The 26,181-nt window shown below is 40.9% G+C and overlaps 1 protein-coding gene across 2 annotated transcripts; it reads right to left on the bottom strand.

Annotated features, from left to right (window-relative positions):
• Positions 1 to 1,970: 1,970 nt before the first annotated feature.
• Positions 1,971 to 21,276, bottom strand: irf9 (interferon regulatory factor 9). 2 transcript variants are annotated; one of them, XM_039747682.1, is made up of 9 exons: positions 21,176 to 21,276; positions 20,102 to 20,282; positions 19,820 to 20,000; positions 19,577 to 19,704; positions 13,973 to 14,054; positions 8,202 to 8,267; positions 6,349 to 6,729; positions 6,153 to 6,268; positions 1,971 to 3,272 (listed from the first exon to the last, which is right to left on the bottom strand). In XM_039747682.1, the coding sequence occupies exons 2-9, from the start codon at positions 20,279 to 20,281 to the stop codon at positions 3,126 to 3,128; spliced, it is 1,281 nt and encodes a 426-aa protein (XP_039603616.1). In that variant the 5' UTR covers position 20,282; positions 21,176 to 21,276; the 3' UTR covers positions 1,971 to 3,125. The 2 variants fall into 2 exon arrangements, with proteins under 2 accessions (XP_039603616.1, XP_039603625.1); XM_039747691.1 differs by having other exon boundaries at positions 21,180 to 21,260.
• Positions 21,277 to 26,181: the final 4,905 nt, after the last annotated feature.

The raw sequence follows: 26,181 nt of genomic DNA, 5'->3' as shown, positions 1-26,181 counted from the left end.
TTTACAGAATATCAGGGTTACAGTAAATTTAAGCTATAAGAAAGCCATGTTAAAATAATGTGTTTTAGCAGTTTTTTAAAGTGCTCCACTGTATTAGCCTGACATATTTCTATCGGTAAGCTGTTCCATATTTTAGGTGCATAACTACAGAAGGCTGCCTCGCCACTTCTTTTAAGTTTAGCTCTTGAAATTCTAAGTAGACACTCATTTGAAGATCTAAGGTTACAATCTGGAGTGTAAGGTGAGAGGCGTTCTGAAATATAAGTTGGAGCGAGATTATTTAAGGCTTTGTAAACCATAAGCAGTATTTTAAAATCAATTCTAAATGCCACAGGTAACCAGTGTAGTGACATCAAAACTAGAGAGATGTGCTCAGATTTTCTTTTCCTAGTTAAGATTCTAGCAGCTGCATACTGTACTAGTTGCAATTGATTTATGTCTTTTTTTGGGTAGTCCTGAGAGGAGTGCATTACAATAATCTAGCCAACTAAAAGCAAAAGTGTGAACTAATTTTTCAGCATCTTGCAAAGTTATAAGGGAACTCATTTTTGCTATATTTGTTAAGTGAAAAAATGCTGTCCTAGTGATCTTATTAATATATTTAAAATTTAGGTCAGATTCAATAATTACCCCTACATTCTTTACCCCTGTCTTGACTTTTAAGCCTAATGGATGAAGTTTATTTCTAATACCCTCATTATATCCATTTTTGCCAATCAACAAGGTTTCTGTTTTCTCCTTGTTTAGTTTGAGAATTTTTTTATTTTATTTTATTGAATGTATTAAAATCAAATAACACTCCATACACATAACTCAAGTTACAAGGCATTTCATCAACAAGGCATTTCCACCCACATGACTGCTGCTTACTGGGTTTTCTGTTCCTTGCACCATTCTGAGTAAACTCCAGAGACTGTTGTGTATGAAAATCCCAGGTCAGCAATTACAGAAATACCCAAACCAGCCATTGTGACACCAATAATCACACCACAGTTGAAATCACCAGGATCCCATTTTGTTCCCTATTCTGGTGTTTGATGTGAACATTAACTGAAGCTCGTGACCTGTATAGCTGCAGGATTTTATGCATTGTGCTGCTACCACGTGATTGGCTGATTAGTTAATTGAGAGGATAAGCAAAAGTACACGTGCTCTTAATAATTTGTTCAGTGTGTGTATGTAATGGTCAAAGTGTCAAGAGAATAGCTTTTTTAATGTTTTTGAAAAACTATATATTGGGGCCCAAATAAGGGATAGAAGATAATAAAAGTACTGCTCCAAATAAGTTATCACTGGTGAAGATGTTGTCTTTGTGGTCTGTGTAATGAATCTGTTTTTTTCTTTTAAACAGATTTTATATTTGGACAATATAAAGTTTTATTATTTACATATATTGGAATTTGGTAAATGCAATACTCTTGTAACCTTATACATTCATTTTGTAATATGACATTTGATGATGATCAGCTGAGTTAATGAAAATTAGATGATGATAAATTCTCTCTAGGCCAATTAATTTTTTAAACAAGTGAATCACTGGTGTGTATAAGTCAGTGTGTGAGCTGTTCTATTGGTTGAGTGATTGAGTGTGAGGTATTAGTCCAATTTCCAAAGTAAAAAGACAAGATACATTTAATCTTATTTTATTATAACAAACATACTTTATGACATAATATAAAATACATTAAGTAAGGTCAAATACAATTTTAAAAAGTATATATTTCTATATAAGATATACAACACGTCTTACTTGCTTCAAATGTGCTTGAGAACAATCATTCCATCCAAAGAGCTACTATTTCAATCTGAAAATCCCCTGACAGTGGCCTCTGGTAAAACAGATCACATTACATCATCCGTCATTTCCCAGATGGCCTTTTGCTCATGTTGGTGGCACCCAACTATGTCCCCAGTGGCAGCAAGAACACAGAGATGAGTGTTTTCAAAGAATGCAAATGTCACAGACTACATACAGAAAACAAAGGCAACGTATGTAACATTTATTATTGACAGGTAAAATACTATATAAGGAAACAGTACAATGTAAAGAAACAATTAGCATATGTAAAATGATCTTCTTCTAAAATCGCCATCTAAAGCAGGCGACGAGCTCTGCCACAGGTCATCGTGAAGTTTACCTTGTGGGTCTGGTGCAGGTACGACATGGAGAGCTCTGTCCTTTTTAAGCTTTGCATATGAAATGGTACACTTTCTAAACCTTAAAATTAAGGTACAGCATTTATATTGCATTTTATTTATAGCTAAATGTATTTATTTGACAAGTTCAGTTCAGTTTTTCAACCATGATTATTTATGTTCCAGTCTTATTATTTATACTTTTGAATATTTTGGAAGATAAAACATGATATTACAAATGGCTACGGATGAATCAGTTACAAGAACTATGAAAAAATAGGAGACATACAATATATGATGATGTTTTACTTTGTACATCAGACAGTTTAAATCTTTCTTCTTTTCATTTCCAAATTACATGATTTGGTATTTTTCTTTTTACTATTTGATAATCAGGTCCTTTTTTTAAATGTCTATCATTTTCTTTCTCAGATAAACAACACTGTTTCCAGTTCAGAAGAGAGATTGCACTCACAGTAAAGGGAGAACTCATTTGGACCACATTAACAGTAACTTCTGTTCCCAACCAAACTGTTAAACAAATTCAGCCCGCTGCGTAGTCCAGCAGGGCAGCATTACTGGATTCATAAAGCAGTGAGTTGGCACCAGCAGTGTAGTGCACAAAAATATTTTAAATGCCCCTGAAGTCCAGCAGCTATATTGCCACTGCTCACTCGCTCCCAAAGAGCAGGACTGAGATGGTGAGCAGCCCGTCTCTCCTCTAACCAGTAGAAGGGCTGGTAGTGGTGCATATCAGCTTGGCATCTTTCAGCCAGCAGCAGCCTCTTGTTTTAAAACATGGGCAATTGAGTGCCTATCAAAAGTGCTTACACATCACATTACAATGCCTTCTGGGTAAAGTCTGGACAAGTGGTCACTGGAATAAGGCATTCCTTAATATAGACTAGACTATGTAAACACAAGACAGGAAACCTTAACTAAGACTAAGCCTAGCCAGATCTTTCTTTCCTGAACTCTCTTTTGGAGCTCTACAGCTCAAGTGTTGGGTTAAATCCATACAGGTTTAGGGTCACTTCCCCCAGTGGAGACTGTGAGGCTAGCTCCTGCAGCAAGCACAGGGATTCACGAAATCCAGTGGCTTCCTCAAGTTGTTGTCTGGCCCATGGCTGCTCCACCTAGAAAAATGGAATTCCATTAACTTAATATGAAAATACAAACTTGTATCATGTTGTAGTTTAACTTGTTCACAAAAATGTTGCTACACAATAATTGTTCCAATGCAATGACTATTTTTCTTCTAAACATATGTATTAATAAGTTAACCAGGTTTGAACCCTAGCCAGAAAAGTTTCTCTAGTTATGCCATGGTGGTAATCTAGCCTTTTGCTAATTATTCTTGTTTTTTGTCTTTTTGCTTTCTCAATGTTAAGTGGTTGTTGCTAACTGAAAATGAGATTATATTGCAATTTTTTTAAGTTATACATTTTTTATTATAAAGGATGTTTTGTAAATAAATCATGATGTTGCACTCTAAAGTCTCACATAGAAATGAGGAAGTTCATGCATTAGCCATTCCTGAATTGAGCTTCAAATGTTAACATGTGACCGGATGACTTGCTAACGTCATGTGACGATCGAGCCAGGTAAGAGAAACTGATTTGCTGCCACCAACATCACAATTGTTTTTTAGTTTGTGTAAAGGGAATCATAGTAGTGAGTAGTGTTAGCCATGCTCTGAAGCCGTCCCTGCTACTATTTTATAGATGATGCATTTTGGCACAGTGTTCTATAATCGCAAAGATGCGTTTGAGACGTAACAATACAGTGAATAGGAAAATATTAAAAAGCAAAGCAAAAACAGAAAGGACTCAGAAGAGCTCGCCAGTGCATTTTGTTTGTCCCCAACAAGTCATGGAGGAGTGCCTCATCCCAACCATTTCACTACGGTCTAAGTAATCTGCCCTGTATGTTGGAAGACAAAAATGGCCATTTTATTAACTTGGTATAAGCCATGAAGCAAATGGTACATCAGCCACATTCATCTCCAAAGAGATTTAACTGTTTCTTCCACTTCATTCATTTAGACGAGCTTCATTATTTTAGCTACCCTCCATTTTCTAGTAGCTTTCCAACTAGCTAACTTTACTAAAGAAAAACGTACTTTTGCAGATATTATTGATCATTTATTGACAAGCCACAAACTAAGCCAAACACTTGAATAAATAAGCAATTAAAAGTTACATTCAAATTTGTTGCTTTTACACACGTATGGTGATTGAGATAAACAACTGATATTGCATCATGCTTAAAGAAATGTACAAAGATTTGGGCCGACCTTTTGCTCATTATGATTGCTAGCATAGCATGAGGAAGACATCTCAAAGACTTTATCAGACAGCACAATGCTGAGGCCTGTTTGACTTGAACATCAGTTCTTGCTGTTATTCTGATAAGGAACACTGGCCAAGATGATGATGATGCAGTAGTCATGAGCTAGGGTTATCGTTGGATCAATGCACAGATTGACCATAACATATATTAATCCAGCAGAGGTGCAAGTTAAAACAGACTAGAAACCCTAAATCATTTATCTAGAGAGGACAATCAAAAGTGGGAGTGTCAAGCTTCATCAAGAACTTGAGAATGTCAGCAGAGTCATCTTTTGTCTCATACTCACAAACCCCGAATGTTTGTTTTGCACAATGAAGGGTTAAATTACAGGAAACGTTTTCCAAGCACGAATTGAATACAACAACTCCCATAGGCAGCAAAGCAAGTATTTTTATGCTGTATTAATCTAGTATGGAAGCATTACTGTCCTGAAGGTAGTTGAGTCGGGATGCCAACGCGCTCATCCACGTGGCATGAGAAGTCAAAAAATGGTTGATTTCTCGGTCACCAAAACCCAATTAAGCACTTGCAGGAGATTTAGTAATGGTGTCTTCACTGTTATCAAAACACAAAGTAATGAAATGTCTTGGGACAGAGTATTATCACATCCTTTTAATGTAGTTTCAGACACCTGTACAATCTACACTGGTGGTCCATGGTTACTTATGCCCCATTAAATCAGCTTATGGTAGACTTACACTTCATGAACTGTCAACTATATTTGAACACCTGTATGTGTCATCACCCAAGACTCCTAGGATTAGTCATCTTACCCCAATGATCACTCATCTTCACTGAAACCATACTGATGATTTGGGCACTAGACCAAACAATTTGATGGCTTTATTTCATGCAATCAGAGCCAGTAAATTACACTAGGTGTTGACCTGCAAAAATATTGGGTTGAGTTTCCACAGTTATTAGGTTTACTAGGCTGACCAGCCTTTTAAGGCGACCGACTTTTAAGTTGACCACTTCTTAAGGCAATTCAATATGTAGATCAATTTGATATTTTATACAAACTCATTAATTTGGTTATATTGCATTTGAGCGGTATTACTTTAATACTTGTAGTTTCTGTTATTTTTGTGATGAAATTTCAACTTTTTTTCTATATTGAGGTCGCCCTTTTGAACCCCCTGATATTTACTACGCGGTGAGGCATTTGTACTCCATCAACATTAATTATTTCCAGAGACATAATTTTGTCTATTTTTCCAGCGCATCATGCACAAAAGCTAGGGAACGATGGGAGCACAAGAACTATGCTCACATCATGTTGCTTCGTACCACAAGCTGCAAGTAGTAAGTCTGTGATAAGCGGAATACCGCTATGCTTTCCACTCACGGGACAGAAGGACAATCCTGACTGCTTTTATATAGTAAGATATCGCACAGTCTGGAGTAGAAAATCATCTTTTACCAGGAAAAATGAAACTACAAATCCCATTGTGCATTGTAAAATGGACGGGGCATGTGTGAAACTCCGCGCCTGCGTAGCACTCACGGGACGGAAGGACAATCCTGACCGCTTTTATATAGAAGGATATATTGGCCCTGATCCTGGAATTTACAACCGGGAATAGCCTGTGTGCATGAAAGGAGCTTAATAGAAGGGATTCAAAGATCAAAGAGTGAGTTGCAAGGCTGCTGAAACAACATACCTCTATTTTTACAAGTTTGTCAGCATTAGGGTCACTTTCTGGAAATTCCTCTCCTAAACACAGTGTAATCTTGTGCTGAGGTAGCTCACCCCCTGAGGTACGGTACAGCATTAAATCTGAAATAAGATGATAAGCATTCTTAAACCAAGTGTCCTACAAGGTTATTACATTTAGAAACAAAGTTCTGCTTGCTCACCTTGCACAAACTTCTTCCTGTCAAATAACTGCACTGGTGAATTGAGGCGCTCCAGTTTATTGGGCTGGTCAGAATAGGGTGCACAAGGTCCACTCCAGAAGACCCTTCCCTGGCATGATCTCTGTGCATACAGCCCATTGGAATTAGATGCCAGCATGATTCCACGATCCAAAAATGTCATCAGCCTTGACAACGCTGCTTTCTTAGTTGAGTCAGTCACACAATCTTCCGATGGCAGCCAAATGCGCTGCATACCACAATTAATACTGCTGGAGCCTACATTGTTATCTCTGGCTGCAATCTTCACATCAGGACCGTCAACCTTCTGCTGGTCCACCTGCTTACCCGCATAAAAGATGGTAATAATCATCGAAGGCAGCACTACAAGAGAATAGCAAAGATATACATCAGGTGTTGCAATTATTGAAGGTATTTCAATGAAGGTGTTGCAATTACTGAATATTAATGCAGGTGTTGCATTTATTGAATATTAATTATTGAAGTTGTTGCATGAAGGTGTTGCAATTATTCCATGAATTATTCCAGTACAACCTGCATCAACTTTATTTCTCTTTTGAATATTATCACATCCCTGGAATTCAACAAAACACAAACATTTTCATTCATCCATCCATTATCCAACCTGCTATGTCCTAACTATAGGGTCACGGGAGTTCGCTGGAGCCAATCCCAGCCAACACAGGGCGCAAAGCAGGAATTTACTCGAAGGACCTAGGTGACAGACCCAACTTGAGTGTTACCTATCATAGGCGAATCAATGTGGGATACCGCCCAAACAACACTGCAGTACAGAATCACAGGGTGAAAAAGTTTACGCCAACAGCTCTGGGGGCTAGCCAGTATGTGTGTTCATCACAGGGCACTGTGCCAACTTAGTTTCTCCCATCAGCAGCATGTCTTTGGGATCTAGAAATAAACTCAAGTGAGCATGAGGAACACATGCAAACTTCATGGCTCCAATGTGGCAACTCTTGCAAACTCCTTCTGATTCATCTGGCCTGTTGTGAGGAAGTTGTTTTATTTCACGGTGAACAGCCTTACTTCTACTTCTGAAGTGAAGAATGGGCTCGGGGACATCTGCAGTAATTCAGTTAAAACCTTCACTAATAGTCCCCACGTTCCCTCTCGGCACCCAGCCATCGTAATGGGGAACATGAAGACACAGAGTAGAAATGTTCCTCTGTTGCCACCTAAAGGCTTGGTGATAATTACCTCCATGACTTGATACTTGGTATTGTCGAACGGTGCCTTTATCAGTAAAGGCATGTTGTCACCAATTAAAAACATTGCCAGCATCTCAGATACCTTACAGCTCTTCTGTCCTGTGACATGGCAGTATAGTACGCATTTACAGTCCCCATTACACTATATACACTACATTTAAGTATTATTTCTTCTTAGTGTTAACTTGATTGGTTTATCACTTCCATTTAACACATTGGAAGTCATGTTTTACTTTACAAATTTCAAAGTCTCTATCCATTTTCAAGCCTAATTCTAATTCACAGATGAGGCTTTCCCAGCAGCAGAACCCTGAACAAAGCACCAGTCTATCACTGGCACGTTCATCCACACACCCCAATTAAATTTCAGGCCCAGTTACCTCAACACACTGTTCTTTGTCACATGGGAGGTGACATGCAAACTCAGAGGTTTTGAAGTAGAAGAGGGCTTCTGTGACAAGTTTCGGAAGCAGACTAAGTTTATTAATCTATTTATTTTTGTACAAGTAATGGATAAAAACATCTGGAATACCAGAACAGTCTCTGTGAAGTGTTATAACAAGCTTATATGTGAAAAAAGACAAAGTTCACTTAAAATTTTCAACACACCTGTAGGTTGCAGAGAGACTGCAGGCATTGTTTCTATCTTCAAGTTAAGGTGGATTTCATTGAGTGCTACAGGAAAGATAAGAAAAAAAGGATATTATGCCTTAAATCGTCATTCAACAAACACTGGTATATGTCCGTCAATTACAAATCTACTGTTCTGGATGCTTTGCTCTCAAACATACATGCATTATAAAGTCTGTGGAAATCAGTTCAGGGTTATTGGGGCTGCAGCCTAAAACCGCAATTAGCTAATGCAAAGCAGCAGTGAACCCTGGCTAGAGTACAACTCCATCGCAGGGCAACCCAACACACACACACCACACAAACACTCAGTCACCAGTCTCAACATGCGGTTCCTTGGGATGTTAAAGGAAACTCACACAAAACATGGGCAGAGCCTATTAACCCTACACTGACATTATCGAGGGTAATACATGAACAGACGACTCGGGAGCTATCAGGCTGCAGCACTAAGCATTTTTTCAAAATTATTCTCTGGTCTAGAATAGAAAATCTATTTAATGTTTTTTTACCTATGAGAAATATTAAAATACTATTGTACATACTCTTTTTATTATCCTACGTATACTTTAAGTCAGGGGTCTTCAGCTCTGGTCATGGAGTGCTACTGTGGCTGTAGGTTTTCATTCTAACTCTTTATTTAATTAGTGACCAGTTTTTGCTACTAGTTAGCTTCCTTTAGACTTGATTTTTAAGATTCATTCCTCTAAATGGCACCCAAACAGAAATGTGACACAAATTGAACCAAAGGATGACTGGCTACACCTGGGCCTCAAACTCCAACCAATTTCACTCCAACCAGTTTCTTAATTGAAAGCCGATTCTCGCTGTTAATTAAACCCGTTACTTAATTCCACTGCTTGTTGGTGCTCGTGTTCTGCCACCGTTGACACGTACTGAATGGTTAATTTTCTTTTTTTTAAGGACACCATCAAAATGTTTTGTGACCTGAGCAAATCAACATCCCATTTCTTTATTTTCAGATATCATACAGTAGACAAAGGTTAGCTGGTCATGTGTTGGCTCATTTATATCTCATTATTCTTTGGCTGCTATTTAAGGAAAAAAGAAACAATTAAAGGGACTGAGTCTTAAATAGCAAGTCAATTAAAACAAAGACAAAAGAAGTTAATCAGCAGCATAAATGAAAACCTGCACCCACTATGGCTCTCCAGGGGCCTCATGCATAACGCCGTGCATAGAATTCACACTATAACATGGCTTATGGACAAAAACGGAAATGTTCATATGCACAAAAAAATCCAAGTGCATAAATCTGTGCGAACACCAACTTCCACGTTCTTCCGCTACATAAATCCCAGTCAGGATGAAAAGTAACGCACGTGCACGCACCTGCTGTCCCACCCCAACTCCTCCCAGAATTACACCTCTTTGAATATGCAAATCAACATAAATAGCCCTTAAGCTCAGCGTTCTGTGAAAAGACAATGGCAAAAGCACGAGGAAAAATAGAAGAATTTCAGCGAATACCAAGTGGAGGAAAGGAAAATATACTATTTGTTGGCTTAAACAGTGGTATAATCAACAAAAGGAAGTTGATCGATTGACATAGAGTGTCGGAGAAACTCGAAAGCTCAAGTTCACAAAGTTGCACAGTACCCAAAATAAAAAAGAAGTTGTCAGATATCAAAGTTGCCGTGAAAAGGCGAGTCGTAACCCACTGTCTGAGTGTCATATGAAAGCTTTTTAGGTTACAGAGAAAAGAAAAAAAAAATAGGCACACAATGGGTAAAAAGCACAAAATGTCAACTTTAATTTCAAAATTTCCACTTTAATCATGTAGTTTATTTTGTCATTCAAGTAGAACATCATAAACTTCATCTTTAAATCGTTTAATTTACTAGTTTCTCAAATCCTATCGTAACTGAAGTAGCAAATTAAATGCTTTGTTTTGTATTTGATCTTCTATGTGCTCTATGTGTGTCAATCACTACATGCTTCCGGGCTTTCTCTTCCTCCGACAGGACACAGAATCCATTATATTCATGATATTATAGCTCTGTATACTTGATATCATTTTCATGATGATAGGAATTAAAGCATGTTATTAAACATGGAAACACGGTGGCACAGCGATTGTTCATGTCTCATGCAAGATGCTTGCTGCGCCATGCGTGACCTTAGATGAAATACTTTATTGCAGCAGTGCTGTCTCTTTCAAACGTACTAACCCCCAATTCCTATCCTTCCTTTTCTTTCTCCAAATACCCAATCGCCACACAATCAGCTCTATAATAGACGATAAGCCATCTGTAAGTTTAGAACGCCGATTCTTCAAAACTTTTAAGGAACATTGAAATATCTTCGTAGTACATGTTTAATTATTCTATCTTTCTAGTTTCACACCAGCACCAGCAAGAATACAGTGCGAGGCAGGAACAATCCATGAACTAGCGCCAGCTCCTCGCTAGCACTGCAGCACCATGTCATCACATGTTTAATTATTACCAATATAGATTATTTAAATTAAGTTAAAGTTTTATCTGTATAATATAATAAAACATATTTTGCTGCATTTCATCTTAAAAATGATATCATCATCATATGTAAATATGCGCTTTATAAATATTATAACTGTAGTGCAAGTTTACAGTGAGGTAATTGTATAATAAGTACAAACAGTTCTACAAGGAGCACTTGATGGACTATTTGAATGTGTTTATAGTTCTTGGGATGAAACTGTTTCTGAACTGTGAGGCCATTACAAGAGAGGCTCTGAGGTGTTTGCCGTATGAGAGCAGTTTAATAGACAGCATGGCTGAGGCAGCGTGTGCTTGATGCTGTATACCGAGAATTCTCTTTCTCAGCTTCTGTAGATCTTTGATTCCCCACTCAGACACAGTGATATAAATATGCTGAGTGGTGCAGTGAGAGTAATATGGAAAAAGATGATCCGCTGTGGCAACCCCTAATGGGAGAAGCTGAAAGAAGAAGAAGGTACAGTGAGAGTAACAACGCTAAAGCAGCTATGGTATTTAGAATAGTTTGACCATTCTGTGGACCATTATATTGTTACTGGTTAAAAACAATCAGATGCCTTAAACTAATAAACAATATGCGGTTAATTTCAGTGTATTTATAAAGCTGCGTCAGGGATGTGGATCTGAAAAAGAAAGATAAACCACACTGGAACAGTAGCACAGCTTTGACGCTGGGTGCTGCCAGTCTGCAAAACGAAGCGGAGAACTTGCGTACACCAGGGTTGGAGCTACCGTGAAAATATGAATGGCTTTACGGCAAGTTTAGGTTTTATACATCGCGATTTGAGCGTGGAAATGTTTGTACACAACATTTTTGTGCGTACGCACCGTTTATACATGAGGTTCCAGGACAGGATCTGGAGACCCCTGCAATATATTGTCTACACATAGGGAAGATTTTATGATGGGTTAAAATGTGAAGTTTAATCTTTTAAAAAATTGTCACCTTTCATACTTTTCTGTGCCGATTTCTCACTTTTCAGAGTGGGCTTGGTCTGCAGGTACCCTGTGTATTAGGATCTGAGGGAGTGGACACCATAGCTCAAAAATCAAATCACTCAACCCGAGGTAAACTTGGCTCAGTTATGAGCACTGTGAAATGCTACAGTACATGCCTATGCATAATAAAATAAAGTAGACCTGATTTTGCAAGTTAGTAGAGTAGAATCATAGACAACATTATATACACTGAACAACAGCAATAATCCAACCGTTCTTTTAAGCTCATCTCAACAACAAATTCCTGTAATGCCAACCTTCCATTGCAGACCCACTCACCCTGGGCTAACAGAAACTTGTCAATGAGTGTGCTTACATGCAGACCCAAAACCGTGATGAGGAGAGTAACCCAGTAAAGGCAGAAACCTTGTGTCTTAAAAACCTGTTTATAAGCACAAGACCACTTATAGAGGTCACAATTGGTAAAATGCTTCAAGGTCACAAAAATGAGCTAAAAAAAAAAACACACATCATACACATCATCAGCAGCTGCTGTCAATTTGAAAACAAGCATGCAGCCTGTGTCTTCTGGGCAGTGTGGGGAACGTAACTTTTAAAAGTAACTAAATGGCTTATATAGTCACGGACTATAACATGCAATTTGTTACAAGCAGTGCATTACATTTGTAACACTTTGTCTTCTGTTCTATGACAAACGGCACATTTGACTGGCCAGCATTTGTTACTAAATATATGAACCTTGATGAAACTGACCAGAAACACAGCCAAACATGACCATTTCCCTGTGTTATATCAGTATGTTTAGTCCTTCATGTGCTGTGAAGTAAATCACATCTGTCCGGGACCTGAGAGCCTAAAGATTGGCAGTATGAACGCTGGCCGCTGCACCACCTGATCACACTGTTTCAACAGCTGGACAATACTCTATTGACAGGTTAGTTTCTGCTCCAGGATTGTGCACAGCCTCTCTTTTCTGACTGGTTGTGTGACTACCAGCAAGGGAGTGGCATACCAGTATTTGTGCTCCTTAACTTACACCCAGTGCTCTTCTAAAAATAATAATGCAGGAATGTTTACTTAAATCAGATAAGCATTGTTTTAGGTTACTTGTTACTTTAAAAAGTAATCATATGTAATGCATGTTTACTTTTAATATTTTACTCCCACCACTTCTCCCAAGATTGTGCTGCTGTGGTTAGCACGTTTTCAGCTCATCAACTTAAATGTAGCAAATTCTAAACTACCGAGACAGATTATTTCAACAAGAAGGAATGATGTGATCCCCCAAGCATTTGCCTCTGGAAATTCATCATTGTGGACGCTTCCAGTGTTTTCCACCTGTGGCTGCTGGCAGTGTGTGCAAAGCTAACAGAAGGGGTGGACATGCACAGAATACAAATCCTTGAGGGTTAAGGGTTTACATGGCAGGGTTACTTGCGGAAAAATCTACGTCTGTTAACCCATTTACTCAGAGACCAATAATCTGGCTTCTCTAACCAGAATCTGGGATTACATTACATTTTTAAAAATGGGTTTCTGTGAATAACCGAATTACTAAAGCGCATGTAAACACACTCAATTAACTTAACAACCTCCTGGAAACCCACATAAAGTAAAGCAGAATGTGTACACCCCATGCAGGATCAGCCTTGCCAGGTATGAACCCAGGAGTGAGATACCATCATTACCTGCTGCACAAGTGATTTACTTTTATGGCATGACATTATCATGGAGATATCGTCACCAGCAGAACTAGAAAGTATGCCATCTACTGGGTTTGAACTTCAGCCTTCCACGTTTTGCTTCTTATACTACAATATACTTCCTTCTACTGCTACATTTTGTGCACAGTTTCCATTTCATATCAGCTTCCAACATATTTTATGATTATACACAACATCCTCAAGTGTGTTGTATTCAGTGCAGGGTCACAGACAGCTGCAGCCAGTCTTGGCAGCACTGGGCACACAGCAGAAGACAGACACCAATTAAACTAACACGCATAGCTTTGGTAATGTGTGAAAAAGCACATGTGGACACAGGGAGAGCATTCAAACAGCACACAGTCAAGGACCACACCTGGGATTCAATCCCAGAATGCGGTCCCTTGTGGTCACAGTGGTGGCTTCTTTTATGATCAGAAAACACAAAAGGTAAAGTTTCCTGGATTTCTGCCAGGTACTTGGGTTAAAGTTCCCATTTACTACATTGAAATGCAGGCAAATAAGGCAGTAAATCATGAGTGAGCATAACAAGGGTATTGAAAGAGTGGGCAGAGCCATGACTTACATGTCTGGTACTGCTCTTTGCTGATCACTGCTGCTTCTGTTCCTTGGCTGTCACTGCTACTGACTTGACCAATGGGCTCCACCTGGATGACAGAAGAAAGACCTTTTACAAAGGAGTGGTTCACTAAAAAGTGCAAAGAGACTCTAAGGTGGCCTGCACAATAATGAGCATTTCAGGCCACAGAACACCACTTCTGAAGTGCTCTGTCCACACTATCATATCACTTCTCCTTGATTTATTAATATATAAACACAAAGATGTATTGCTTTTACTGTTTCATCTTTCCTTTTTTGCTATTTACACACACAATATTTCTCAGAAAACGTATCCGTCCCTTGAAAGATTGTACATTTTTCATTGTCGTTCTTATTCCAGTTAGTTAGTCAGTCAGTCATTATCGAACCTGCTATATCCTAACACAGGGTCATGAGGGGTCTGCTGAAGCCAATCCCAGCCAACACAGGGTGCAAGGCAGGAACAAATCCCGGGCAGGGCGCCAGCCCACCTCAGTTATTCCAGTCAGTCTATCTTTATTCTGTATAGTCCCCCATCCAATCACAGCATCACAAGGCACTTTACAAAGTAAAAAAGATTTCACAATCTCAATACATAATAACATCTTTTAATATATGGTTATTTCTAGGATGACATCAATGTGTAATAAAATTTCTGGTGTATTTCTTGTTTTTATAATTCAGACATTTTAAGAACCCATTACTCCATTACAGGTACTTGGAGCCTATTCAGGTAAGACCCTTGAACTGAGTTCTGTGTACACAGCTAAGTTAACGCTGCTGGTCCATCTGGCTTGCACAACATTTAACTATGGAAGAAAACCCAGAGAGAGAGCTCTGGTGACAAAGGACGGCACTGAAGCCATGGACTTTGCAGCTGTGAGGCCACCACTTCACCTCCTATATTGTAGGTGCAGTGCTTAGTGTGGATGGAAAATGAGACTTGGGGGTCACATCGTCATTAAGGGGTAATATACTGCAGTTATTACACATAAAAGTGTTTTGGTATGCTTCCACATTAAAACATAGCCTCTATCTTAGAAGTTGTATAAAGAGTTAATAAATATCTGAAATGTGTTCAAACATATCAGGAAACCAGATAAAGGTCAAGGGAACAACAAAGAACAAGAGGTTCTGGGTGACAGTTCAAGCAGTTGGCTCACTCTCATGTATACCCAGTATGACTTGACAGATGTCATGCAGACAGGAACTCGAGAAGTACTGAAAAGTTTTGTGAGGACCGAGAATGTAGTGAAATGAGACTTTTACTTGGGTTAAACAGGCTGGTTATACTTTGCTGGAAATCATGGCTCAGGTCTTAGTAAATATTCAGATTGAGCAAACCAAAGAAGCAGTCAGAGTAAATGTCAGATTAATAGTAAGCCTTAATTCAGCACTGTTATGTAAATTCAGTTCTCTATAAATATAGCGCTCTGTCTTTACTTTTTGACCATATGCCCCTCTGCATGAAGAGAAATAAAAGACGCAAAGGACAAGCTTCCTATTGCCTGGTTCTTCAGGTTGATTATTAATCTACTCTTTATATAAAATCCTAAGCCTAAAAGTGCAATGATTTTATGTGTTTTTATGTCATGTTTTTTGTCACGCTTTAAATTGGGCTTATTTTAAAACCTACATATATATGTTTGGTATCATTCTTTTCAGAATGTATCAAACTGTAATGTGATGTTGTTAGATTTTCAGATTCTTATTCCATTTTTAAATTATAAACTAAAAAATATGAAAAACTCACGTCCCGCGACTTGCTGATGGAGCAAAGAGGAGGTAAAAAAAAACAAAAAAACATTTGTTTCCCATTGTATCACCGTTTAAGAGGGGGCTTTGGAGGAGCGACTGCATGTCCTTGGGGTGTGTTCAACCCCCCCTTCCCAATGTGAGCGGCAGAGACGCGAAGTGGCTGGTGTGTAGCGCAGGCCGGGGGGTTGACGAGTGAAGAGAGCGGATGGCGAACCCCCCTATTAGATATATATATATATTGTGGAGGACTGCCGGCTTCTCATGCCGGTCCTCACCCCCAGGCCGCCAGGAGGAGCCCTCCCGACAGCAGGATAGTGCCCCGAGGTCCAGCAGGGCCTCGTGGACTTTGTAGTATTTATACACAGCCCTGCTGGATACCTTGGGGGCCACCAGGAGTCACTGTATATAACCTGGGAGTACGTCACGGTCACGTGACGGGAAGGAACGACGTGCTCCCGGGTTAAAGTAAAAGACTGATTGCCCTGACCCGGAAGGAGTAAGGAACTGTGGACTGCTGGGACAGGAACACCTCCGGGGCAGGGGCTATAAAAGGACTGTGGCTCAGTCCAGACACTGAGCTGTGCTGGGTGGGAGAGGAGCAAAGTTTCTGGGCGAGGAGGAGTGGTTTATTGTGTTGGAATTAGTGATTGTTTGTATGAGTAGTGTGGAAGGTGCTTGGTGCACTGTGGGAAAAAATAAAAAGTCTTGGACTTTTACCTGGTGTCTGGAGTCATACCTGAGGGTTCAAGGGAGCACTAGCGCCCCCTACTGCCACAATATATATATATATATAAAAAGGTTACAATTTATTCCAAATTAGTGCCAGTACCTCACAGGTTCAACATCTTGCATTCAAATCCTGTGCCTGGTTGCTCCTGGTATTAAAGTCTGCATGTTCTCCCTGTGCAAGTGTGAGTGTTCCTCTGGGTACTCCAGTTTTCTTCCAATGCACTAAAGATGTGCAAGTTAAGTTTAAAAAAAAATACATTTCTAAATTTCCACTGTGTGTGAAGGGGCTAAGAAACTGGCGAGAATCTCATGAAGGAGAGGCTCTTCACTTGTACCTAAGAGGTCAGATCAGACTGGGCTAAGCTGGTGTGATCACACTGATTGCGTTTACACGCACACACATAACTGGATTAAGACGAATAACCCACTCGAGACAGAAAACCTGATTTCTTGAAAATCTGCATCTTCTTGAGTCCTCCTTTGTCAAAACACTCCGATGTCATTAAAAAGAGTGAAACTTTACCAATAGCCATAGTGATTTTGAATCTAAATTTGACACCTGTGATCATTGTCTTGTGTTTTATAAATACGTTTAGTCAAATCGATGTTTTACTTCTAGGTTTCAGTTGTTGGATTGCACACACCTCTGTGCGACTGAGCCTTCCAAAGCACCTGGTTTGCATACCCAGGGCTGCTGGAATGGCAACAATGTAGGTATTTTCATTCCAATAAGATAAGAATAAGAGACAACTTGTTATCAGACCACATAACACACATTACTTTTACCACGTTACCCTATTGCTCTTGAGATTGTGCTGCTAAATTTATCACTGTATGTTCAGCTTGTCGGCATAAATTTAGCTATTTTAGAAATACTGAGACGGATGGTATCAGCCAGGAGAAGAAATAATACGACCGCCTAAACATTTATCTCTCTGAATGTGGCTCCTGAAAGGGCATGTGAAACAAATACACGGACAAACTACAGAATCATTAACGGTAACCCGATTAAGGGTTTACATGGCCACATGATGGGGTTATCCACAGAGAAACCTACCTCTCTTAATCAGGTTTTTGTATTTGTAATAAGGGTTTACGTTGCATTTTAGAAATCAGCTTTCTGTGAATAATCGGCCTGTTGAGGTGCATGTAAACAAGGCGAGTGTGTTATGAATATTGCACAACTCATTATCTGTTTACTCAGCTAGACGGCAGTAACCTACATCTTCTTTATCACATCTTGTACCGTTCTTAGCGGGGAATCACTAGTGTTTATTTAATTATTGGAAACTGAAATGCGGTAGACTCTTGTAAATACATTTTTGTTTAAATAGCAAGTGTTAGAGAAGTGCAGCACATGGGCCCGTCGGTAACTGGTCACCTTTGTCTCTTTCATCGTGCCCTGCTTGTGCTTAGCCCCTGGTAATTTGACTTTGCCCCTCTGTTTTTGTTGCCTTGCTCTATGCCTCTAAAGTACAACTGTTAATCAACCTAAACAAGAACGCCATTGTCATAGCTTTTATTTTTTAATAGCTGCAACTGGAGAAGGGTGTTAAGAGTGAAATCGTACGCTTGTGTATCCTACTTACGAAATTAGAACAGTCGTGAGAAGAACCCACCATTCAGCCCATGCTATTCACCTAGATTGTCCAAAATGACATCAAGCTGAGATTTCAAGGTTCCTAAAGTCCAATTCTCTACAGCTTTCTTTGGTAATTTATTCCATGTGTCTGTGGTCCTTTGTGTGAAGAACAGCTTTCTAACATTTGTGCAAAATGTACCATTCCCAAGCTCCTAACTGTGTCACACCAGTGTGTTCTTTACCTTGGGCATAGCCTCCTACAGTATGTACTCCGTACATCACGCTCTACAACCTAACCTCATCGTATTACGATTCTTGATCGCTTCTGTACACACGTCTTGATGATGTGTCCACTGTGGCTTCTAGATCCTTCTCATAAGCTGCATTTTAAAGTTTTAAATGATACTTGCGCCCTTGAAGTCACTAGGGTTGTTGTCAACAAGTGTGGTAACCCCCAAAGGCTCCTGAGGGATTTAATGAGCAGAGCTCCTTAGCAGCAGAGAGCTGATCATACTTTAAACAATGCAGAGAGCTGATATTTGACTGATGCATCAAAGGGGAAGGGGGGTACACCCCTTAGTAATGTCAGCCTGCAGACTCTCGATCATTTTATTGGGCAATTGGTGATTTCAGCCTGAAACACTGGACATTAATCATACAGATAGTCATTTGGGTGTCATCTGGTGTAATGACGCCAAAGACTTGGACTGCTCGGTCTTGACCATTTGAACTAAAAGGGACTCCCGTGCAAACTCAGGTTTGACAGCCCCCTTACACTTTTGAAAGCGGGGTCAGCAAAACATGTGGAGGAATCTCCCAGGTGGGATTGCTCATTCATGGTCCTCTCCAAGAAAAGAGTGGCTTCCCATTTTCAGGCCAGAGGGCCCTTTCCTCCCTTGTGTGCAGTACTGCTGGGATAGGAATGGGAAGAGATGAGATCTCATTTTCCATCTGCTAGTACTATGGAGGAAGCCCATAGTTCCCTAGCCCCGTCCATCATCTTCTGGGAATTCCCTGGCACATACCCAGGCCTGCTGAGAGATATAATACTTCCATCATGTCCTGCCGGGCTGTGTTCAATACGCCTCACACAGAGGCACTCAGAGACATTCCGATTAGATGGCCAAACTGACTCAAACCTTTGCTTTTGACCGGACCAGGAGCAATAGCTATAATCTGATGTGATTTTCAGGCCCTGTGGACCATTGCAGATACCGTAAAAGGACAGAACTCCATGAATGGTTACATGTGATCTCAAGTGAGCAGCTAAGGGTTACACTGCATGTTGTCCACTGGTATGATCTGGAAGTGCGGAGAGCCAAGTCAGGAGCTTGTGTGTTGTATTATTTTATCTCCCTGCTAGCTAGTCTTGCTGTGTTCCATGTGCCAGCCATGTTATTGTCTCTGGATGTGCCTAATTCACTTGTCACCATGCATGCAGAACTAAATACTGGACAAGTTAACATGCAGCTTGAAAGGCTCCACAGTGAAGTGACAATGAGGGGCTCGGCTTTTCCTTACCACCACAAGGGATTCTTCCTTCAGCTTCTTCACTGGCGACTCCTCGTCTGTCTCAGATTCAGAATCGCTCTGCTTCCTCTTCCTTTTGTTTGATGACTCCCTGTTTCTATCCGAGCCAACTAGCCGGCCTGCAGAAAGAATTTAAAACAGCTGCAATTACAACTTCTGCTTTATGTTTATCAAAGGCCTACAAAATGGGAACTCATTAGCTTTTACCACCCCACCCTGTAAGATTGGGCTGACCTTGCTCAGACAAGGGTACAATTCGGTACACTTTATAGGGCTCAGAGATGTCCAGCTGTGAGCGGTCAGGGACCTCTTCGAATTCTGGGCTCTTGTTGAGAGCACAGCGGAGACGAGTCTTCCAGGTGGCAGGGTCCGCCTTCTCGCCATCTTTCAGCTTTCCTTTAAACTTTGCCCAGGCCTAGCAGGAGATACAGTGAGGTCCCTCAGCATTGGAACTTGTAACTGACACAGCAGAGTAAGTCAACGCAACCCCACGTCTCTGTCCGAGCATGTCCTCACCTTAAATATGGCCGCATCCTCCTCCGAGCGAAAGTCCTGTTTGCCTGCGTGTTTCCATGGGATCCTGAACATGGTCTTATTTTGGTCATCCCATACAAGACCAGGGTACTGATTACTGCTCACTTGTTCCACCATCCATTGCTTGAGCTTACGAGTTGAACGAATACGGCCAGATGCCATCCTAAAACAGAAGAAAAGAATTAAGAAAACCTCAAAAGTGGCACAAAATTGGCTAAACTTACAAAGAGAGTCACGTGAAAAGCAATAGACTGGCCAGGCTTACAAATGCAGAGCAGCCAAAATGGACAATGAACACTAGCAGGGGAAGACCCCATACTGGCATCAGTGTTATGTGTAGAAGAACATGACGTTGACCACCACCCTGAAGGGGTCAGCAGCACAGCCAAAAGTGGTCACTTAACACTAATCGGGAATCCATGGAATAAAGAACATCAAAAAGCACTACCAGAACTAGCACTACCGGAAGTAAGATATGGCGTGGGCCTGGCAGGAGGGCACCAGCTCTGGTAGGAGTGGACTTGCCTTTGTTAAATAGTTTGTAGAGAGGGAACAAGCACTGACAGTCGACCTGGCCTGACATCTCTGGCACATATCAATGGTTGTTGGTATGAACAACCGGAGTGAGTCCTGCATGGCAGGGGTGCACAGCTTACAGGACCACCAGCACTGGAAAAAGTGGGCAGGACACCGGCAGAAGTAGCACTGAAGGTGCAAGTTAAGCCAGAAAACAACAACAGGTTTGACCCCACGCAGGGCAATCCGAAATGCACTAAAGCCACTAAAAGAAGGAACAATCAGCTCTGCAACATTAGAGGAGCCCAAAAACGGATGCAACTACAGCTGTCACGATCGGGCCAACCCAGTGCCAAAAACGCGCACATCTTAACACCCATCGGGCATTCTGGGCAGAGGAGCACTTGGCACGGGCACTTCGGACAGCACAAAAGTAACATCAAAAACTATTATCCATTTAACATACTTTCCAACATCCGTTCTTAGCAAATGCACCGCTACCACGTCACCCCAATGGACACTAAAGAATCGCCTGCCTACCTACCTGAAGTTGCGATGCCAACGGCCAAAGCGCGCTTGTCTGGGTAGCGGTGCGGCGTCTTCTCGGCTTCCCTTGCAGCTCTCACTGACTGAACTTCAGGCTCGACGTCACTGCCCACCGCCACCACCCGCGCAAAAACACAGGCGCTCCTTTTCCGAGAAATCACGTGGTCGACAAGAAGAGCCTTCCCTCGTCTCTCTTCACGCGACAATCCTCGAGGATGGCCAGAAGGTGGCGCTCCCGTGCCGTGCAAGGCAGGCGTCTGCTGCGCTCCTGAGCTCTGAGGAACGAGCAATTGAATACAATTGAAGAAGAGGACCAAACATCCAGATGAAAATAACATTATTTAATGATACATGTGGGACTCTGCGCATGGCGTTTGTGTAAAGTTTGTGTGTTATTCATCTTTTCATTTTCAGAAGCTACTTTTGTCCGTTACGTACACTATGAAGTGACACTGAGTGGAGCGTTCAGTCATTTCTATCGAGTAAAGTTTGAGTTAACGATCAGTTAACATGCCCGGCTTGTATTATTATTGTTGTTGTTATTATTAGTAGTAGTAGTAGTAGTAGTAGTAGTAGTAGTAGTAGTAGTAGTAGTAGTAGTAGGAGTAGTAGTAGTAGTAGTAGTAGTAGTAGTAGTACATTCTCCAGATAAAAACGGAGCCGCCGTCTTTGACGATGTGGGAGGAAAACCTCGACTGGCACAGTAAGTGCATGTAAAAACTGTGCACTGCGAATGAGTGGGCGATGAATCAATGACACAGTAGTGGTGTTCAGCCCATTAGCCTCATTTTAATTATAAAATCGAACGTTTTATTGTTTTTACTCACATCATGGCTCACCTTTATGCCCTTACTTCCTCAGACCTTGACTTCTCTCTCCATTTATATCCGTCAGCCTCTATAAGGTGTTGCACTCGGTGATTTCATTACATTCTAGTCTGGAACTTACTTAGTATGGAAGATAACTAACTGGTGCCAATATGCGATCCAATATGTTATCTTCATCTTGATGCAATGCATATGCACGTGCTGTGGTTTTATGGAGTTGTAATTAAAAATATATTGTAATGAGCACAGAGATGCAGGGGCAGATCTACTGTGAAACTAATGAAGCTTGAGCTTCAAGGCCCCAGTAATCCACATGGATTCAAAATTCTGGATGTCTACTGTATGCAGAGGGGTTTTTAATTCCTTTACATGTATTGGTTTAAGAGGTGGTCTGTTGTGGATGGGGGTTCTGGCTGACAGGGCTCTAGCCAGTGGGCCCGGCGTGGGATGAGTAGATATTATGCACAAACAAAACATATGAACAGAAAGCAAGAATTGATCCTACAGCGTTGAGTGTCAACTTCAGCATAAAATATTTTGAAAACTAAAAAAAATATCAAAAAAAGTTTCAGATTCCTATTGGGTATCACGTTTTCCTTCAACCCTAGGTGAAGGGCCCGCCAGAGATCCTGGCCTAGGGACCTGTGTTAGAATGTCCCAGTGTAGATGCTAACAGGGGTTACCCAGGCCCTGTTGCTGGTTGTGAAGGGGCCTGCATAACAGTTCAAGTTTCAGGGCCACAGAAATACAAGTCTGCCACTGTTAAGATGGGCACACTGAATGGTGTCTGAAAAGGGCGCATTCATTTAACAACAAATGATTTACCATCATGCATCTAGCAGAATCATTGTTAAAGCTGTGGGAAACACCTCGTAAAAATCAAAGTCCCCTAAACTTGACAGGCTATTGCACTCGTTTAGTGTCCCCGATTGTCACCCGGTGTCGTGTGCTGTGTTTCTCCCAGTCTTGTCATTATTATCTGACAAGGCTATACTTATAATACCCGGAGAGTCTCCTTCGGCTTTGCTGGACTTGTAAGGTGCAACAAAAAAGTTACAGGGATTCCTGGGATGCAGAGCTCAGCACACTTAACATCCAGCCGTCCATCACCCATCTTTAGCGTGATACCCTCGCTACTACAACATCAACCAAACACCAAATGATCAATTGCTTTTCACTACGGCACCCAGTTTCTGTGTCAGTTTAAAATGCAATTCAGAAGAGTTCATTTGTGTTCATAGATTGCTGTCTTAACTAAAAGCAAAGCAAACGTATTGCATTGTGATTGAAGACCACTTATTAATCACACCAAAACTGAATGTAAAGAACTAACCAATCAGTGTCAAAAGGTAGGACAAGGGGCGTCAACAGTTGACATAAGAGGTGGTCCACTTCTTAACATTTCCATGCACTAACAGCAAGCCTAAGTTTCCTCAGTGTGGTGTGATTAGCCGAGATGGTGAGAGGGATGTTTCAGGTCCTAAGAACGTTTAATGGCACGAGTGACCGCTTAATCTGTTTGCAACGTGAGTTTCTCATAGCTACACAGATAATGGACGATTCTCTTTGACCTGTAAAGCTAACTTATAATGGAGTGCTCAGCTTTATCTGAACTCCAGTAATCAAAGTTTAGGCAGTGTGTAGTTCAATGTGAAATGTTTCAATGGGGTATCGGCGGCATGCAGTTCTCTCACCATTCATATTTCACGTCTGCACAGGCCGTGTGGTGCGGCAGTTAAGGCTTTGGACTTCAAACCCTGAGGTTGTGGGTTCAAATCGCAAATCGCAGCTTCTACAAGTTTGCATTTTAGTCCTAAGCTGTTCTCACCAGAAAGACGATGTCTGAACTTTGATTTGAGTGCCGCCGCTGTCACAGAGTGAACATCACAGCCACATCTGAAATAGTTGAGAACGTAACCAGAGGTCTGTCGGCTCTTTGTGTTCATACTTACTTCTCTATGAAGTTCTCTCGCCAACTTAGTGGGAGGTGAGGGTGCTGGGACAACAACTGAAAGGACTGTGAACCCCACACTTTACAGAAAAGAAGATGTGGAACTGCACAGCCAGATGTGTGATGACGTCTCCTTTGACACAGTCTGTCAGGTCAAGTTGGTCTACAGACAAGAATTCACTCGGGGAAGGAAATACCAGTGTATTGATCTCCTCTAGACATTGAGATCAATGATTGATTTGTTCAAGCACATCAAATATATTACTGGTTAAACCCTGAAGGCCAATGCGAAAGCCAATCAGCATCATGGAAGCAGTCTGAAAATGGGAATGGATGATCATAGAAGGAATCCTTACGTTATGGAGGTTTTATTTATCAGTGTCTACATAGTAGCAGTAGCTTCCTACTATTATTGGAAAGCACCTTGTCACGCGCCACACAGCAGAACTGATACACGTGTAGCCCACCTCACTGTATTTGTCTTCATAGTAACACCTCCTGACCACAACCTTTTTTGAGATGGGTCCAGCTGCAGGTACCCACTGTGAAGCTGGATGTACACCGAGAGCACGAAGGCTGGGTAAGTCCAAGACAGCAGCAGAAACCAGCGCTTCGTCTGGGACTGAGGAGAGCTCCTTATCGACGTGTGTTGACACTTCAAAGCAACAAAGATTGCCAAAGTAGCAACCTAAAGAACAACGAGATGCAGATATCCACTGGGGGGCTAGAAGTTACATTTCATTGTAATTATGTTTCACTGCTTGTGGAAATCCAGGCACACCTCAGGCGAAGAGCTCACTGGGGGACAGCATAGCGTTCTAAATCTCATCGTTCAAGCCTTTCTCGTTCAGTCAGCTGTGTGATTTACATTAGAGACGTTCTGATCATTTCGTTGGACTTGTGTGTCCATGACTGTTGACTAAACAGTCTCTGATCTGCCTGCTTCATTTTCCTGTGTTTTGCTTGGTGTGTGGAAGTCAAATGAACTGGTGAGTACAGCTTTGGGTTCATGATTTAAACTGTTATTTAAGTCGGGGTTGTATGAAGCTGTGTTGTGGTGTTGTTCATGTCGCCATATTTAGTTTCTTTGTCCTTTACATAACAGACTCCATTCGTAGTTGTACTCTGATTCTTAGACTGATCTGGGAACCAACGCAATAAAGAGGCAAAACAAGTCGACTTGCTGCGGATTTAACCGACTTGAGCCACCGGTTCATTTGTGTTTCTGAGCTGGTATATCTTTTGAGCCAAAATAGGTAGCTTAGTTTTAGGGATGATTCAACATGAGTGGTGTGTCAAATGTTTCTTACAGATGCAAATAAGTGGTCAGTAAGACCCTGGTTTTGAGTAACCATAGTTTAGTGTACCTACTACACATACTAAAGGGGGCGGGGGTACGCACGGTGCAGCTCAGACTGAACAGGCAGAACGGATGATATATTGTAAAATTTGTCATAAAATTCACAATGCTTTGTGGGCTCCTTGGAGAGTCTTTACTAGGGATGGGAATTGATAAGATTTTCACGATTCCGATTTTCGATTCTGTTTAACAATTCGATTCTTTATCGATTCTCCTATTGATTCTTATTTTTAAAAAAGGAGAACACACAGGTGGATTAGCTTAGAACTTTGTTTTATATCTTATCTTTCAACAAGATAGGAATTTAGGAGTAGCATGACCTTACAAACCCAACAGTGAGATATTAAGAGATCCACAGCCTACGGCTCCTCGATGGGGTGCTACGGGGTCCTCAGAAAAAAATTTGTAAATGTAAAATAATAATAAAATTAATATTCTTCTGTAGCAATAACAAAGTATAACATAAATTATTCTGTGGCAATTACACAAGAATGTCCAGTAACATTTACACTCTCCTTTTTAAAAGTATATATGAGCTGAGCACTCAAAAATAAAACTACATCAGCCAGCAACAAATACAATCAACTCAAGTCCAATGGAACTGTGCACTGTGCAATTCTGCAACCATCAACTATGGAGAATTAACAATTCTTTTGCAGAAATATAAGCATATCTGCTTTTTCAGGAAGGATACGTGATCTTTCTGGACTTATGGTCTCTCCAGCTGTGGAGAACACCCTCTCAGACGGGGTGGAGGATACCTGCACACACAGAAAGCTTTCAGCCAGTCCTGACAGCAGGGGCAGAGTCTCTCTCTTGCTCACCACCATAGGGTGGGGTTATCCTTGCAGGGGATGGGGGT

The sequence above is a fragment of the Polypterus senegalus genome, chromosome 1, assembly GCF_016835505.1.
Source record: "Polypterus senegalus isolate Bchr_013 chromosome 1, ASM1683550v1, whole genome shotgun sequence".
In the NCBI taxonomy this organism is placed as follows: domain Eukaryota; kingdom Metazoa; phylum Chordata; class Cladistia; order Polypteriformes; family Polypteridae; genus Polypterus; species Polypterus senegalus.
Note: the sequence above shows the minus strand (reverse complement) of the source record. Positions and strands in the feature narration are given on the sequence as shown.

Excerpts from the sequence above, each read along its gene's own strand:
- irf9 (XM_039747682.1), bottom strand. The coding sequence starts at position 20,281 with ATGGCATCTGGCCGTATTCGTTCAACTCGTAAGCTCAAGCAATGGATG. Across the intron at positions 6,730-8,201 it reads AGTCTCTCTGCAACCTACAG|TGCTGCCTTCGATGATTATT; the intron begins GTGTGTTGAAAA and ends ATTCTCTTGTAG. Across the intron at positions 6,269-6,348 it reads CAGGAAGAAGTTTGTGCAAG|ATTTAATGCTGTACCGTACC; the intron begins GTGAGCAAGCAG and ends ATCTTATTTCAG.